The sequence below is a fragment of the Cervus canadensis genome, chromosome 26 (genome assembly GCF_019320065.1).
Source record: "Cervus canadensis isolate Bull #8, Minnesota chromosome 26, ASM1932006v1, whole genome shotgun sequence".
Lineage (NCBI taxonomy): Eukaryota > Metazoa > Chordata > Mammalia > Artiodactyla > Cervidae > Cervus > Cervus canadensis.
In genome coordinates this window covers 29705007-29722191 of record NC_057411.1, presented here as the reverse complement: position 1 = coordinate 29722191, position 17185 = coordinate 29705007, and the positions used below count along the sequence as shown (strand labels likewise).

Here is a 17185-nt window from a genome sequence, read left to right as displayed (position 1 = left end):
ACTAAATTCCAGAATTCAGTGGAAAGGAGATTATAATCTCCTTAAATTTTGGACCCCAATAAATAATCTTTCATGAGTGTAGGCAGAAAGGAAATAATTGTCCAATACCTCAGTGGCTTGAAAGACATAACAACTTTTCACCTTTTAAAGAAAATATCTGAAGATGAAGTTCAATTCACTTAGATAAATCGATATTGGGAATGGGAAAATGGTGGTATTAAAAAAGAGTGGTAATATAGCCATAGGAAGAACTCTCATCAGACTGAACAGATCATTTTGACAAGCCTACATACAAATGTGAAAGAGGCCTCTGTTCTCGCGGCATCTGGACAAAAGCTGAAGGCAAGCAATTTCAGTGTGAATTTACACCACCCACCAAGGGAACAACCCCTTATTTGAACATAGGAATTACTCCTTTTATCAGAGATAATCACTAACTCCAAAAATCTGATTATAACTATGCAAATATATCCACATTTGCCTACCAAAAAATTGGAATGAATTAAAAAAAAATTCTACTATGATCTTTTTGAATGGTAGAAATATGGATGATCAGTTCCTTTTCTGCTTTTTTCAAGCTTTCCTTAATGAACACAGATTTCTTTTATAATTAAAAAAAAAACACTTTATGTTAAAAATCAATTTTTTTAGAGCTCAAGATCTGGAAATACATTTCTTCTGATAAACTTTTTTTTTTTTAAATACTGAATGAGTTAACTCATATAAAATGCTTGCAATCATGATTGATGATATAAGCAAGTCTTGTTTTGTGATTATTATTAGACGTAAACAATATGTGACTCATCATTTGGGGAGGCGATGTAGTGTAATGGGTAAAAATCTAAGTCAAGTGTGGTCTGTTTAAGTTGTCATGTCAAGCTGCCTAGGTTAGAAGCACAGATACTTCCTAATGGTGGTACCTTGAGCAGATTATTCAAACTTTGTATCTCAGTTTTGTCTACTGCAATATGGGATGATAATAATAGCTCGTACTTCATAAGGTTGTTAGGAAAATTAAAAAGATTTTAAATTAATGATTATCACATAATAAATGCCCCAAATATGGGGATGGTGATGGTTAGATGGTGACAGTGATTACATTTCCAACCAAGGCACTAACTCTATCAGTTCAGTTCAGTCGCTCAGTCATGTCCAACTCTTTGTGACCCCAAGGACTGCAGCATGCCAGGCTTCCCTGTCCATCACCAACTCCTGGAGTTTACTCAAACTCATGTCCATCGAGTCAGTGAATCCATCCAACCATCTCATCCTTTGTCGTTCCCTTCTCCTGCCTTCAATCTTTCCTAGCATCAGGGTCTTTTCAAATGAGTCAGTTCTTCGCATCAGATGGCCAAAGTATTGGGGTTTCAGCTTCAGCATCAGTCCTTCCAAAGAACATTCAGGACTGATTTCCTTTAGGATTGACTGCCACTTTATATCATCAGAACACCCAATGTTTTAATAGTGATATTAAATCAAGAAAAATGGTTTAAATAATCTGACAGTTGGGTATTTTTGAACGTCAAGGCAAAAACTATAAACTTGATGCAAGAGTGCTTAAAATCAATCTATTGTCAAGACTTCAGAATGCTTGCATAGCAATTAGCTCTACAGTATGGCAACAAATTTCATCTTTTTAAGTTAATCCATGCAAACTATAAGTTAGTACTATTTGAAGCTAGAGTTTAGCATTTTAAAAAATGGGAACCAGCACTTTCTAGTATTCCAAGCTAACCCATGATATGCAGTCATGGTTGTTTTTAAAGACTTAAAGCAGAAGGTTCACAATGGAGTGTTTCCTCCTTCCCTCCTCCCACCTCCCTTATTGTAATGGTGGCAAACTGCTTAATTAAAGCTTCTTACATAAAAGACTAAATCCTGGGATGTCTAAGTCAAAATGCTCCAACACTACAATATCTTTCAAATGTAAGATATTCTGCAGCTCTACCAAGAAGCTCATTTGCAATCGGAAAGCTAGGACAAGACTTGATGATAAATGGAGATATGTGATAAGTGTGCAGTGTTTGCTATAGTGTGGGTAATGCAATCTGGTCTTTCAATTAGACACGTTTTCCCTTTATTTGGCATTTAGTGTTTCTTGCCTAATTGCCTTTTATCTGCCTTTAAAAATATTGCCGAATTGTCACAATATGCCATGTTATTGATTTTGTTTTACTTGACACAAAGTACTGCTCTGTATCAACTGAATGCTGGCTTCCAGCTTTTTCTCAGATCAAAAATGAGCTATTTTTCAACTGGAGGCAAGCTCCTTTCATGGTTATCTGTCAACTGCCAAGGAACATCTATGGGAGCTACTGGAAGAATAAAAAACTACAAAATACCACGGATACAAAATTTATTTGCAATTGACTTTTGCCTGCAAATTTGTACGAAAGAGTAATGTTTTGAAAATTCGATCAGTTTGTTTTGTTTACTTTTAAAAAACACTTATAGAAGTTGAGCTCTGGCCATGTAAAGTCCTTTTTTTAAGGAATTTAAAAATAAATAAACTTACTTATTTTTAATTAAAGGATAATTGCATTATAGTATTGTGTTGGTGTCTACCAAACATCAACATGAATCAGCCAGAGGTCTACCCTGTCCCCTCGCCCAATCCCACGCCTCTAGACTGTCACAGAGCCTCGCTTGAGTTCCCTGAGTCATAGAGCAAATTTCCATTGGCTATTTTACATATGGTAATATATGTTTCCATATTACTCTCTCCATACATCCCACCCTCTTCTCAGATCAGTTTTAAATGAAGAACAAGTTCCCACTATTTTAAACCTCCCCAGAAAAAAATCCTTTGGTAATTTGAACCATTAAGAATTAAATCACGTACATCTAGAAAATCAGGTTCAAAGAAACATCTATATGTCTTTAAAAGGCAGTCTGTACCTATATATTGACAAACAATAACAATCCTGATCATCTTACTGAATTTTCCAGATGTTTAGCTAGACAGTTTTGGAACACCTGCAACTAGAGTCTGGCGGCTCCTTTGTGTGTATCCTGAAGGCTCAGTTTCATTATGTAACAATTAGCTTAAATGACTGGTAATTAGACCTATCTGTAGCTGCTAAGGGTAAAAGAAATGTCTCAGGGGTGGTCTCCAAAACTATAAGCAAAATAAAGCAGCTTCTGCTACTCGTTTTCAGTACTTGCGAGGCCTGCCTGCCATCATCTCAGACGAGACTCCAGGTTCCCAGATAGTGAAGTTAACAGTCTGTGAAGGGTCCTTCTGAGGCCGTCTCCCTTACCTGGTTACAAAACAGAGGGGGGCACTGAGCCGCAAAGCACTGGGTGACCCCGTTTCTGCAAACACATTTGGCGCACCGACTCAATGGCCAGTCCTGCCCATCTTGAAACACACGACCTTCGTAGGAACAGGATTCTGGAAGGTTAGAGCAATAAGGGTTACTGAGGGTGTTGCACAACCTAGACAGCATATTAAAAAGCAGAGACATTACTTTGCCAACAAAGGTCTGTCTGGTCAAAGCTATGGTTTTTCCAGGAGTCACGTATCGATGTGAGAGATGAACTATAAAGAAAGCCGAGTGCTGAAGAATTGATGCTTTTGAGCCGTGGTGATGGAGAAGACTCTTGAGAGTCCCTTGGACTGCAAGGAGATCCAACCAGTCCATCCTAAAGGAAGTCAGTCCTGAGCGTTCTTTGGAAGGACTGATGTTGAAGCTGAACTCCAATACTTTGGCCACCTGATGCAAAGAGTTGACTCATTGGAAAAGACCCTGATGCTGGGAAAGATTGAGGGCAGGAGGAGAAGGGGATGACAGAGGATGAGATGGTTGGATGGCATTATCGACTCAATGGGCATGAGTTTGGGTAAACTCCGGGAGCTGGTGATGGACAGGGAGGCCTGGTGTGCTGTGGTCCATGGGATCACAAAGAGTTGGACACGACTGAATGACTGGACTGAACTGCACCACTGATCTCAGGGCTGGCTGCATCTATGCCAGGGCAGTCACACATAGTCTTGTGCTCTGGGGTATGGTGCAAACTAGGGGGCCCTGGGCTTGGGGTATAGCTCTGGAGCCACTCTATGGAGTTCTTAACTTTCTCTCTGAGTTTCCTAAGTGAAGTCTGGTGAGACAGGTAACATTGCAAGGGGTTTGGAGCTTCAGTTCATGAATGGCCCTACGTCCCCCTGCCTCCTTGTCTTCCTGGGTTCTCAGGAGCCTGAGCCCAAATTTGTGCCCAGTGAAAGATGCCACCCTCTACCTGTATCGGGGACCTGGGTACAGGTGCCTAAGGAGAGCACCCACCCTAAGCTCCAAGTAGCAGGAGGGGTCTAAGGTGCCAGACGAGGACTCACCCACCCAGCAAATATCCCCATGCCTGAGGGTGGGTGACATTAACAGCAAATGAAAAACGTGACAGTTTGAGAAAGATCATGGAAGAAAAACCAAAGCTGCCCCCACCCTGCTTTTTTGAACAAAGTGCCCTGCATTTTTATTACGCACCCAGGAAATTATGGAGTTGGCGCTAGCTGATCCTCCAATCTCTCCAGGCAAAATGCTTCCAATAGATTTTTCTCATGGAGAGTCAATCAGAAAGTCTCCTAAAATGTAAGAAAGGAGCCCACAAACCCAGACAGCCACCCTCCAGCCCATCTCTAAATGTTGTGGTTGGAATATTTTTCTTGCAGGCTTATCTGGCCCAAAGTTGGCTGAATGTCCTTTGCTGGTGGGTGACATCTGAAATGCAGGAGGAATGCACTCTACTTTCATCATTCCATTACCATACTTTGCAATCCCCGGGATGGTTCTCCAGGGTAAATGGTGGCCAGGAATGGAATAACTGGGAATCAGAAAGAAGCCAGAAGTCTTTTTAAAGAGAAAAGGCAAGATTACAGTGTAGCTTCCAGGTACTACTTAAAAAGAGTAATTTGAGCTATTATACACCAGGAGAGAATATACTACAGCAGTGACAATAATGTAGTGTCATGAAGTATATGCTACTTAATTATAAAAATGGAAAGGGACATATAACTCTAAAATGCAATAAAAGGGTACTTGGTCCAAGCGTGAATTCTAAGGAGAGGGCTGGAAGCATACGCCTTGCTTGCTGGGCTATGCCTCAGTTCACAGGCAGGCATAATCTCTCCAGCAAAGAGGTCATAAAGACAAATGAAATACTGCTTCTGGCTCAGTGTGTTTTGGAGAAAGACATAAAATCTTAAAGACTAGCCATTAGACTTAGTATTGTGATACTACTGATACCCAGAAAAGTGATGTTTGTTCTTCTGTCCACCAAGAGGCCGTAGGAACTACCTGGGCCTTACAGAATCATATCAAAGGATCTGGTCCTTCCTCCTTTCCTTCTCAAGAGCTGTGAATACAAAGGGTTGCATCTGGCCAAGACAAAATAATAAATCAGAAAGCCTCAGCACCCTGAGTTTGGAATGAAGCTTAAGGATTTGTTCCAACCTCACGGTTTACAACATCACTTCCTGCCAAGTGCAAGGCTATGTCTCAGTTCCAACAAGGAATGAGGTCAGGGATCTTTGAGCCACAGTAGGCAAGAAAGAGAAGAGTTGGGATGTCACCAGGTATACCTCACAGGCAAAGAGGGTTTCTTTCTACAAGCTTGTACTCACTCCCAGGGCCCACGCAGACTGGGCAGCAGCTCCCTTCGGGGATGAATTCCAGCTCCTGGTGTCCACACGTCAGCGGTGGGCATGGTCGGGGGGTGCATCGGACTTCCCCGTGAGTGCAAGAGCACGTGCTGCAAGGGGAGGAGGCCCATTCTGTCCCGTGCTGGGCATTAGGAAAAGAGAAAGAAGGTTATTGTCAGAACATAGACTTGCATTTGATCAAACAGAAACAAGCCTTCTCTTAAACAAGTGAATGACGGAGCTCCAATAAAACAGAAGAAAGCTCCAGGCTTACAAGGTTGAAATCAGGGTTTGCAATATTCCAAGGCAGAGACCAATTTAGCAACTGATTTTTATTTTCCTTTTTAAAAATTTTATTTATTTTAATTGGAGGATAATTAATTTACAATATTGTGATGCGTTCTGCCATACTTCAACATGAATCGGCCACAGGCATACATGTGACCCTCTCCCTCCTGAAACCCCCTTCCACCTTCCTCCCCACCCCACCCCTCCAGGTTGTCACAGAGCCCCCGCTTTGGGTTCCCTGCGTCATACATCAAACTCCTACTGGCCATCTGTTTTACATATGGTAATGTTTATGTTCTCAATGTTATTCTCTCAAATCATCCCACCCTCTCCTTCTCCCACTGTGTCCAAAAGTCTGTCCTTTACAGCTGTGTCTCCTTTGCTGTCCTGCACGTAGGATTGTCGGTACCATCTTTCTAGATTCCATACATATGTGTTAACATAAAATATTTGTCTTTCTCTGACTTTGTTCACTCTGTATAATAGGTTCTAGGTTCATCCACCTCATTAGAACTGACTCAAATGTGTTCCTTTTCATAGATGAGTAATAGTTATCCTTAAGATTTTATGTTTGAAAATTTCAGAAAACCACAAAAATGAAAGAAAAATCACCCCAATTCCATTATTTAAAAAAAAAAATTCTGTGAAGACCAAAGTAAAATATGCACACATGCATGAATATCTACTGAATTATTTATTCTAGCTACATTATTTTCAACAGCTCTCATTCCGATTCAGTTTATTTTTTTGCGTTTTACCCTGATGAGCGTCCACACTCCTGTCTTCTCTCTCCCTTCCCCCAGTCTTCTTTCTCTCTCTCCTATCCCAGAGATCTTATGGTCCCAGGGAAGGTGGCATAGCCAGCAGAAGGCACCTGTCCAATCAGTTCTCCCACAATTTGTAGAGCCGACTCATTCCTGATGAGGGTGCCCATCTATACACACCAAATGTTCCTGGTCCACTTTAGGCTAGGACACCACATTCCCAAAGCTGGCACTGCATTGACGATCTAACATATCCATGCTTTGATACATAACATTTACTAAGTACCAAAAGTACTTAAGGGCTTCCCTGGTGGCACAGATGGTGAAAAATCTGCCTGCAATGCAGAAGACCTGGGTTCGATCCCTGGGTTGAAGATTCCCTGGAGAAGAGAATGGCTACCCACTCCAGTATTCTTGCTGGAAATCCCGCGGACAGAAGAGCCTGGAAGGCTACAGTCCCTGAGGTCGAGAAGAGTCAGACACAACAGAGCCACTAACACTTATCAAAAGTATCTAAATACGCCATGCTCAGAGGGCAGTGGAGAATCTTGAATGTAAAAAGCTACAAATATGTCAATTGTTTGGGGAAGTAACTGTCAAAATACATTATGCTTTCAATAGCAGAGTGGAATGATGGTGGCCTTTTAAAAGATGTATGCAAAAAAGTGAACTTAATAAAGTTTCCTCCTATAACATTTTCTTAAATAGTGCCTTCCTCTGCCTGTATTAAATGTAGTATATGATGAAATCTGATTCTGCACAAATCATATATAGGCTTCTATTAAAAACATCATACATTCTAGGTGCTCAGTCACCTAACTATAATCTGGGGATTTCAACTGTGTCACCGAGAAGCATGGAAAATAAACATCCTCTTACTACTCCTCAAGCCAGCATCCAGAATAATTATTCACCCTCTCTCAAACACAAAAGAACTCTCTGTCTTACCTAAACAAGTCCAGATGCCTTTATTGTGCAAATTGCTGCTAGGTTGCAAGCATGCCAAGTCTGACATTTGGGAATTACTAATAACCTGTGCTATTATTGTAACAATAATCGTAATAGGTTGTCACAGCCATCTAAATTTTGGGGAACCAAGTCCTTGCCTTACCATCATGAAGATTACTTTCCCAGGACCTATTGGGAGTACAAGAGGACAGAAACATAAGGAATGTACTGAGTTGGATGAACAAAAGGTTTCCGTGGAAGCATATGTGTTCTCGGATCACAGCTCAGTTCTCCCTGCCTGGGGGACTATGAGTGTGTCACCTAATCTTTCTAAATTGCAGTTTCTTGGTAGAGAAACCTGAAATGGTATTAAGATATCCTGCTCACTCGGCTATTGTAAAGGTACATGAGGTAGTTGTTAAAGAGGCAGCAAGGGAAATGGCACATAGGAGATGTTTAACCCTTTCCCCATGAGTCCATGGACTTCCTACTCCTTTTCACACCTGTGTGCTGCCTGTGATCATGGCAACAGACCTGGATGCCAAGGCCAACTCCTCTCCCATCAATTTTTACTTCTTTTATAATTAAATATAAAACTTCAAATTTAGTACAGCATATAAATAAATGGGCAAGTCCACGAGTGGCTAATAAACTGTTGGCTAATAAAACATAGCAGGCAATTGACCTTTATGCTTTAAAAGGTTCAAGCATAAAAGCAAAAGAAGAAATGGTAGGAAAAAAAACTGATACATTCTGATGAGTTAAACTTTTAAAAGTCAAATATATTGAATACATTGTAGAAAAATTTAAAAGGCAAATGACAAACATTTTTTAAAACTGCAGATTATATTAATTAGAATTATACTCTACTATATAAAACCATGTACAAGCAATAAGAAGAGACCGGAGGTGAGATCAAAATGATCGAGTAGGCCGATTCTGAGCTCACCTCCTCCCATGGACACATCAAAATTGCACCTACATATAGAACAACTCTCTTTAAGAACAACCTGCAGGCTAGCAGAACAGCTCTTCTACAATTAAGGATATAAATGAAAAACCTCATCGAGATGGGTAGGCGGGGACACATACCCCTGGAAGGGAACCCCAATGCAGAATGGAATATCACAAACTTGGAGGACCCCCCTAAGGAGTGAGTTCAAGCTCCACACTGGGCACCACAGCCCTAGGACCTGCTCTGGGAAGACCCACAGCTGGATTTGAAAACCCATGAGATGGACATCTGCGGAAGCCAGAGAACTATAGGAAACCAAGACTCCCCCTTAAAGGGCTTGTGCACAAACTTACTCTCTGAGTCGGAGCACAGAGACAGCAGTTTAAAAAGTTGCCATTCTAGTCGGCCTGCTAAGGCAGCCCCAGCCCACCCTCGAGCCTGGGCGGACTCCAACTCTAACCATCCCACCAACATGGCAACCCCAACCCAGCCCAGGAGAGCCATGGTTGGTGTCCACTTCAGCTCCAGGCATCTTGCCAGGGATGCCTCAGCCCAGCCTAACATGCCCTAAAACCCACCCACCCCTTCTGCTCCACCCGCAACTGGCCTGCCAAGGCCACCCAGCACATGAAACCTACATTGGAAACACTTCTACACAAGACCATAGCTCCAAGAGCAGGAGAGATAAGTTTCACCTAATTCACAGGAACAGACACAGAAAATCAAATGAAATGTGTGCATAGAGGAATTTGTTCCAAAAGAAAGAACGAGATAAAACCCCAGGGGAAAAAACTCTAATGAAATAAAGGTAAGTAAATTACCTAATAAAGAATTCAAAAATTTAAATTCTCTATTATAAGCATCATAAAGATGTTTATAAAAATTAGGAGAAGAATGGCAGAAAACAGTGAAAACTTCAACAAAGAGTTAGAAAATATTAAAAAGAAACAATCAGAACTGAAGAATACATAGCTAAAATGAAAAATACACTAGAGGGTATCAAAAGCATTAGATGATATGGAAGAATACATAAGCAACATGAAAGACAAACTAATAGAAATCACCCAATCACTACAGAAAAAAAAAAGAATTTTTTAAGATGAGGATAATTTAAGACAGTATCAAGCATACCAACATTTGTATTATCAGGGTCTCAGAAGGAGGAGAGAGAAATAAAGGGGCAGATAACTTACCTGAAGAAACAATGGCTGTAAATTTCCTTAACATGGGGAAGGAAATTGTCTCAGACAAGATGAATCCAAAGAGATCCACACCAAGACATATCATAATTAATATGGCAAAAGATAGAGAATTTTAAAGGCAGCAAGAGGCACACAATGCATAGTATTCAAGAGAAATCCCATAAAGCTATCAATTTATTTTTCAACAGAAACTTGGCAGGACATAAAAGAGTGGTGTGATGTATTTAAAGTACTGAAAGGAAAAACCTTATAACCAAAAACACTTGATACCAAGGCTATCATTCAGGATTGAAGCCAAGATAAAGAGTATCTGAGACAAGCAAAAATTATGGGTCCATCACCTCTAAATTGGCCCTACAAAAAGTGCTAAAGGATCTTCTTTAGAAGTAAAGGTTATAACTAGAAACAAGAAAATATATGAACAAAAGTCTCATTGGTAAAGGCATATACACAGTAAAGCCAAAGGATCAACTATTCGAATAGCAAGTAAAGTTAAAAATACAAAAATTGGAAAATCAACCAAAACTACAATTTGTAGTTAAAGAATAGAGTAAAAAAAATGTAAAATATGACATTAAAAACATAAAATGTGTTGCAGGGGAAGTAAAAATCTAGTGTTTTTAGAATGTGTTCAAACTTAAGTGACTATCTGCTTAAAACCAACATATTTGTAAACCATACAGCTGATATGGGATTATTATCCAAAACATGAACATATACAAATCAATATTTAAAAATCCTATTAAAAATGGGCACAGGACCTGAATATTCATTTTTCTAAAGAATGACGCAAAGATAGCCAACAGGATGGTGAAAAGATGCATGATACCGCTAGTTATGAGCGAAATGCAAGTCAAAACCACAATGTGATATTACCTCACACCTGATAGAATGACTATTATCAAAAAGACACGAAGTAACAAGTGTTGGCAAGGATATAAAGAAGGGAACCTACATGTAATGTTGGTAGGAATGTAGTTGATATAGTTATTATGGAAAACAGTATGGAGATTTAACTTTTGAGGGAAAATTACAAATAAAACTACCATATGATTCAATAATTCCACTTTTGGTATTTATCTGAAGAAAACAAAAACACTGATACAAAAAGATATATGCACTCCAATGTTCATATCATTGGAACATTATTAATGACAAGATATGGAAGCAACCTAAGTGTCCATCAAGAGATGAATGGATAAAAAAGATGTCACATACACACACACGAATATTACTCAGTCATAAAAAATGAAATTTTGCCACTTGCAAAAACATGGATAGATCTAGAGGCTAATTATGCTGAGTGAAATAAGTTTGATAGAGAAAGGCAAATACTGTATGATTTCACTTATATTAATATATGGAATCTAAAAAGTAAAACAAAAGAATAAGCAAAACCAAACAGAAACAGACTCAGAGATACAGAGAACAAGCAGGTGGTCATCAGAGCAGAAGGAGTATGGGAAAATGGGTGAAAGAGGCAAAGGGGATTAAGAAGTACAAACTTCAAGTTATATTAATAAAATAAATAACTCATAGGGACATAACGTACAGCATAGGAATATAGTCAATAATACTGAAATAACTTTGTATGGTGACAAATGGTAACTAGGCTCACAGTGGTGATCGTTTCGTGATATATAAAAATATTGAATCACTTTGTTGTGCATGTGAAACTAATACTATATTGTAAGTGCACTGTACTATATTTCTTAAAAAGAAATAAAATCCCTGTGAAAAAAAATAGCAACAAGCTTACAGAATATTCAAGTTAAATATAGAACTTTATTAACTACAAAGAAATATTAGTAAAATAAAATTCAATGATATATTTTAATATCAGATAAGAGAAGTGTTGAAAATTCACAGTAGCTATTGTTAGTAAAGCTCCAGTGGAGAGGGACTCTCCTAAACAGAGACTTGTCTCATGATAGCACCTGGAACAACTTTGCCAGGCGGCACCTACCCTAGGTAATCAGACTTGAAAAGAAGATGTACTATTGGTAATATTCCCACTGCATTTATCTTTAGACAGAGACAACTTAAAATTGAATTTTAATGACCATAGATGTCACAGCTTCAATACTCAAACTCTTTAGATGCTTTGACCTACTAATTTCACTTGTAAGAAGTTATCTGAGGAAAATGATCAATGACACACAAAAAAGTTTGAATACAAAGAATTCCATCTCATTGTTCATTACAGTGAAATTGAAAATATTTTAGTGAATATTGGAAGCTACCCAAATGCCTAATAATAGGAAATCACGTTCTCCAAGAGTATGCTGGGGAATTATTTACTACATGTTATATAAAAAGCAAGCCATAAACTGTACACAGAGTATAATTACAATTATGTGAAACCATGTATATCTCTATCTATCTACCCATCCATATTCACTACCATCTCTCCTTCCCCGCCCCCACCCCATAAAAAACAACTGAGGAAACAATAGTGATTTTCATAGTTAGAGATAACTGGTGGATTTTTTCTTCTGTTTGCATATTTTTTCCACATTTTCACCAATAAACTAATACTCACTTTTATCATCAGAGAGCAAAAGTACTGTTTACGATATCTAATGAATCATTTATATATCTTAAATAAGTAAAATTTGAAAGCATCTTATAAAGTAATTAGAAGTGTACATCTTTATCCTACTAAAAGTTAAGAGATTGCTTCTAAACATCCAGACATTAAAACAAGAGCTCGTTTTTGTTACTACTGAGAAACACTAGCTGTCATTTCTCAAACATTTGCAATCATACCACCTCTCAGACTGAGACCACAAAAATTAATTATAATAACAACCTGTCAATCACCAAAGTGTTTTCAACTGTAAGACGAGAGGGCTGTATTAGCTCATCTCTTTGGTACCTTCAAACTCTCTAATGATGTGAATCTATTATCTATCTCAAGAGATGTAAAATTAAGCAATGGATTCTCCCTTCACAATAAGCTCAAGAATTATGGGAATAACAGAGAAGATTCATCAGGGTGACTCCACTCTTGATGTCAAAGCCACAGAAGCCCAGACAGTGATCCAAACTGAACAGAATGATGGAGAATTGCTCTCACCTCTCTGAGAAAAGTCACCTCCACTTTCATCTCCTATTCCTATTCCTAAATCAGTGACACCTCTCTCACCAGAGGGAGACCAGAGATCAAGGAGTTTGATACATGCTGATAGATACCCAGATCATAGGTAGGTAGAGAGGTAGGCAGATAGATGATAGATGGATAGATAGATGACAGATAGGGGACATATATTAATAGATGATAGATAAACATATTTTTTTAATCTCACTGTGTTCTCTATAGCCACAAAAGTTTTAATTTTCATGAGCACAGTAACAGCAAAGAAAGCTCTGTAAAATCAAAAAATAATGCACATACAAAGCAATGCTCCCATAAGACCTGTGTTGTAGCTGTACCATCCCAACATCATTAATACCGTTCAGAAACATGAGACTTTGACACTGGCCAAAAGCACATTCTGCAGACAACATCTGAGACATATTCTTCTGCATAGCCAAATAACAAGTCGGGTTGGCTGTTGACTTAAGTCTAAAGGAAAGATACGGTCATAAAGTATTTGCCTGGCTTACAGACAGAATAAAAAAATAATTTTTCTTTATATAATTTGTTCCTGTTATGATGGTATAGATCCAGAATACTAAATATCTGGGGATGTTTGGTGCATATTGTAATTACATCCTCTACTTTGACAAAAACAAGGCTGCAGAATTCAATATTCATCTCTCCCCTCACACACATAAATTAGTTCTCCTTTTAGCCTCACAGCCAGGCAAAGCAAGCAGACGTCTTCCACACTCCTGTACTCAATCAGATGCGGGCACTGGAGCATTACCACCTGCCACTTTTGTTTTTCAGCCAGTCTCCAAGCACCATCTTCTCGGACAGGACATTATCTGGTGCTGAGATCAAATTAGTAAAGAGGAAAAGAAAGAGGTTAAGGTCCTTTCTCCTCCCTTTCACAAGCTAATTTGTGGGGGAAAGATCAGGGAAAAAGCATTCCAACACTCTTTAGGAAAACATATTTCAGGCTTGTCTCCCGAACTGGTTGGCAAGGCTGGGAAGAGATCCAAAAGCTAATTTGAAAGGATAGCTTTGGGAGGTCATGGATGAAATAGTCTCCCCAAATGCTGACTGTAATAAGCCCATGCAAAACTCTTAAATAACCTGGAGTCGGCCAAAAGGCTCAAGTGTTTTTCTCACTCCAAGGAAGATGTGGGGGCTTGTCTGGACTTGCTGGAACACCAGCCCACGATGCCAGAAAAAGAGGTTTCCCTCATGAGGCGAAGCTGTTTCATTAAAGGTGGCCTTGTCCTGCCACTCTGAGCTCAACCAAGTCTTGATCCTCCTTCCCTTCAACTCTATTCTCTGGGGACGGCATTGCTGTAACAGATTCTCTTCCTGCTACACTTACTCTACCCTAAAGCCACTTCTAAATCTCTCGTTCAGGGGAAAGCTTCCACTTCACCACTGCAAAGCTCTCAAAACACCAGGCTATTTTATATCTACGGGGAGAGAGACTTCATAACCTGCCCTATGGGATGCAAGCCAGAGGCTAAAGAGAGGATTACCGACGTTCAACAGGAGAGGCAGTGCTCTGGAAACTGCTTTCTAAAGCAAGCCAAGGGAGCAAAACAGAAAAGGCTCCAAGATTCAGGAACAATCCTAGTGATGCAAGTGACAAGGGGAGATTCAGACCCAACCCAGACAAGCGTTTAACCCACTCAAGGAAATGAATACCATTAAGAAGGATTTGGCAAGCATCTAAAAAGGTGAAGAAAGAGAGGAAAGAAGAACAGAAAGACAAGAAACATGATCATTTTAAATTGATTAAGACTGAAAGTAGAGGATTTTATCTCAACTTGAAAAAGCTGTTCTTCTATTTCTATTTGGAGAAGTAGACCACTAGGGATTTGTTTTTCTCCTTCAAACTACAGTTCCTGAAATCCAGCCTTTTTCTGTTACATCAAGTTGCAGAAATATAATTATAACACTTTCCGGGGGAGTAGATTCTGAAAGTTGCATATGGGAAAACAAGTACGCACGCTGTCTTACCCAGTTTAGAGTTTTCCGTGTGCTGTGTTAGAAGAGAGAGGTGAATTTGCAAGGGAGGCAGGGAGAAGAAGGACTTTCAAAACTCGTCCTGAAAAAGTAGAAGGTCAAGCAGATTTCTAACTAACCCATCTGCATATCTGTGGTCCTTGAACCACTCGCCAAACAGGTCAGGTGGTCAAAGATCAACGTGCCCTTGGGACAAGGATACGCATAAGCTGGAGAAAGGATTTACTCATTGCTTGAGTCCTGATGTTTATTGAGCACCTACTCTGGGAACAGTTCAGTGCCAAGAGTCAGGTTAAGTAGGGGATAAGGAAGATCACTGTGAAGGTAGACAAAATATTGTCAATGTTCTCAGAAATCTTAAATCAAGAAAAGAAGATCTCACAAGTGCAAGAACATAAGACGAGCAAGCAATGACAAGCTTAGAGAGGCTATGCAAAGAGACATTGAGCTCCGCTTTCCCAAGTCCCTGCTACCCCCTCTTACTTGAGATGTTTGTTGTTCCTCCAGATCCTGGCCTTATTTGATATCCTAGGGCTCCCTCACTTGAAAAGTTCAGCTTGGGATTGTTGACCTTGATCCATACACCTGTTCTAATCATTATAAGCTTTCATTAATGCCATCACCAGCCTGCCCTGCAGCACCTTCCCTTTCACAGGAGGTCCTCTAGCATGGTTTCCCCCACCCTACATAACACAGACTGAATCAGGCATCATGTGTGCAAGCTCGGTCGCTTCAGTCACATCTGACTCTTTGTGACCCTATGGACTGTAGCCCACCAGGCTCCTCTGTCCTTGGAATTCTCCAGGCAAGAACACCGGAGTGGGTTTCCATGCCCTCCTCAAGGGATCTTTGCCACCCATGGATTGAACCCACATCTCCTGCAAAACTAGCAGATTCTTTACCGCTGAGCCACCAGGGAAGCCCTAAATCAAGCAGCACAGGGTGACATATGGTATGAAGACAGAGATCCTACCATTCAGATCACACACCATCCTATCATTCGGCAATCCACTGTGCTGACGTGGAAGAGTGGCTTCCTCAAGTGATGTGGAGCCAGTGGATAAGTGAGGTGATCCTGTCCCAGGGGAATAGGCACTGTTCCCAGTGAATTTTAGGTATGCACCCTGAATAGCAGCCGAGACTGGGTATATCAATTCTGGCTAACCTATGCTCTCTGATGAAAGGGTAGAGAAAGCTTTATATGAGGTGGAAGATGAAGATTAAAGCAAAGAGTGTCTTTCTATCACACTCAGCTTCACCTGCTCCCTCAGGGGAGTATGCAAGCACGAATGGAGATGAACTATAGCCATCCGTTTTCAAAATTTCTATTATAGTCCTTGCAATGTTCCTTTAAAATCAGTATTTAATATCTCTAAGCTAATCCTGCAGGATCTGGAATGAGAAAGTGTAATAAAAGAACTTGAGGGTTGATTTCTAGTATTGTGGTGCCATAGGCTTCCCAGGTAGCCCCAGTGGTAAAGAACCCTCCTGTCGATGCAGGAGACTTAAGAGACTCAGGTTTGATCCCTGAGTCAGGAAGACCCCCTGGAGGAGGGCATTCTCCCCTGGAGAATCTTAGGGACAGAGGAGCCTGGCAGGCTACAGTCCATACCATTGCACAGAGTCAGACATGATTGAATCAACTTAGCATGCATGCACTGTGGTTCTAAATGAGGGGAGTGGGCGTTTTCATTTTGCCCTTCTCCCCAGGGGAAAGACAGCCACACCTACAGACGGTTCTGGTTGTCAGGACTGCAGAGGATACTAACAGGTGATGGGTACAAAGAGGCTGGAGATGCTGCTAACCATCCTATACTGCAGAGGATGGTCCTCACCACAAAGCCTAACATATGCATAGTGCTGAAGTTTACAAACTCCGTGCTGAAGTTTACAAACTCCACGCTGAATGAGGAGTCAGAAGCCCAGGGCTCTAGGCCAAGTTACACCACCTATTGGTGATATGTGGGGCCAGTATCTTACATTCTCTGCAATTCAACTCTTCCATCTTTAACACAGGAGTCATCTACTCAGGGTGGTTCATAAAATCAAGTGAAAAAATGTACACATTACACAAAGGCAAGGTGGCCTTTTATTATTCAGCATCACGACTTCTTCATCATCAACATTCTCAGACTACCCTTTAGACAGACACAAATTCAATCAGCAAATATTTACCTGGGCCTCTGAAATAAATAGGACAGTTTTAATCTTATCCAAGAAACCTAAGTGCCCGCGGAAAGTCAAATAAGCCTGAGGTCCTCCCTAGCCCAAACAAAGGAGAAAAAAATCCTCTCT

The 17185-nt window shown here is 40.2% G+C and overlaps 1 protein-coding gene across 2 annotated transcripts in view; it reads right to left on the bottom strand.

Moving 5' to 3' along the window:
* The window catches only part of FRAS1 (Fraser extracellular matrix complex subunit 1), a 504323-nt gene that overhangs the window by 292328 nt on the left and 194810 nt on the right, over positions 1 to 17185 (bottom strand). For both annotated transcript variants that reach the window (XM_043447950.1, XM_043447951.1), the window contains 2 exons: positions 5618 to 5777; positions 3261 to 3394 (listed from right to left, as the gene is read on the bottom strand). In XM_043447950.1, the coding sequence (XP_043303885.1) occupies positions 3261 to 3394; positions 5618 to 5777 (294 nt within the window). The remainder of the gene's footprint in view (positions 1 to 3260; positions 3395 to 5617; positions 5778 to 17185) is intronic.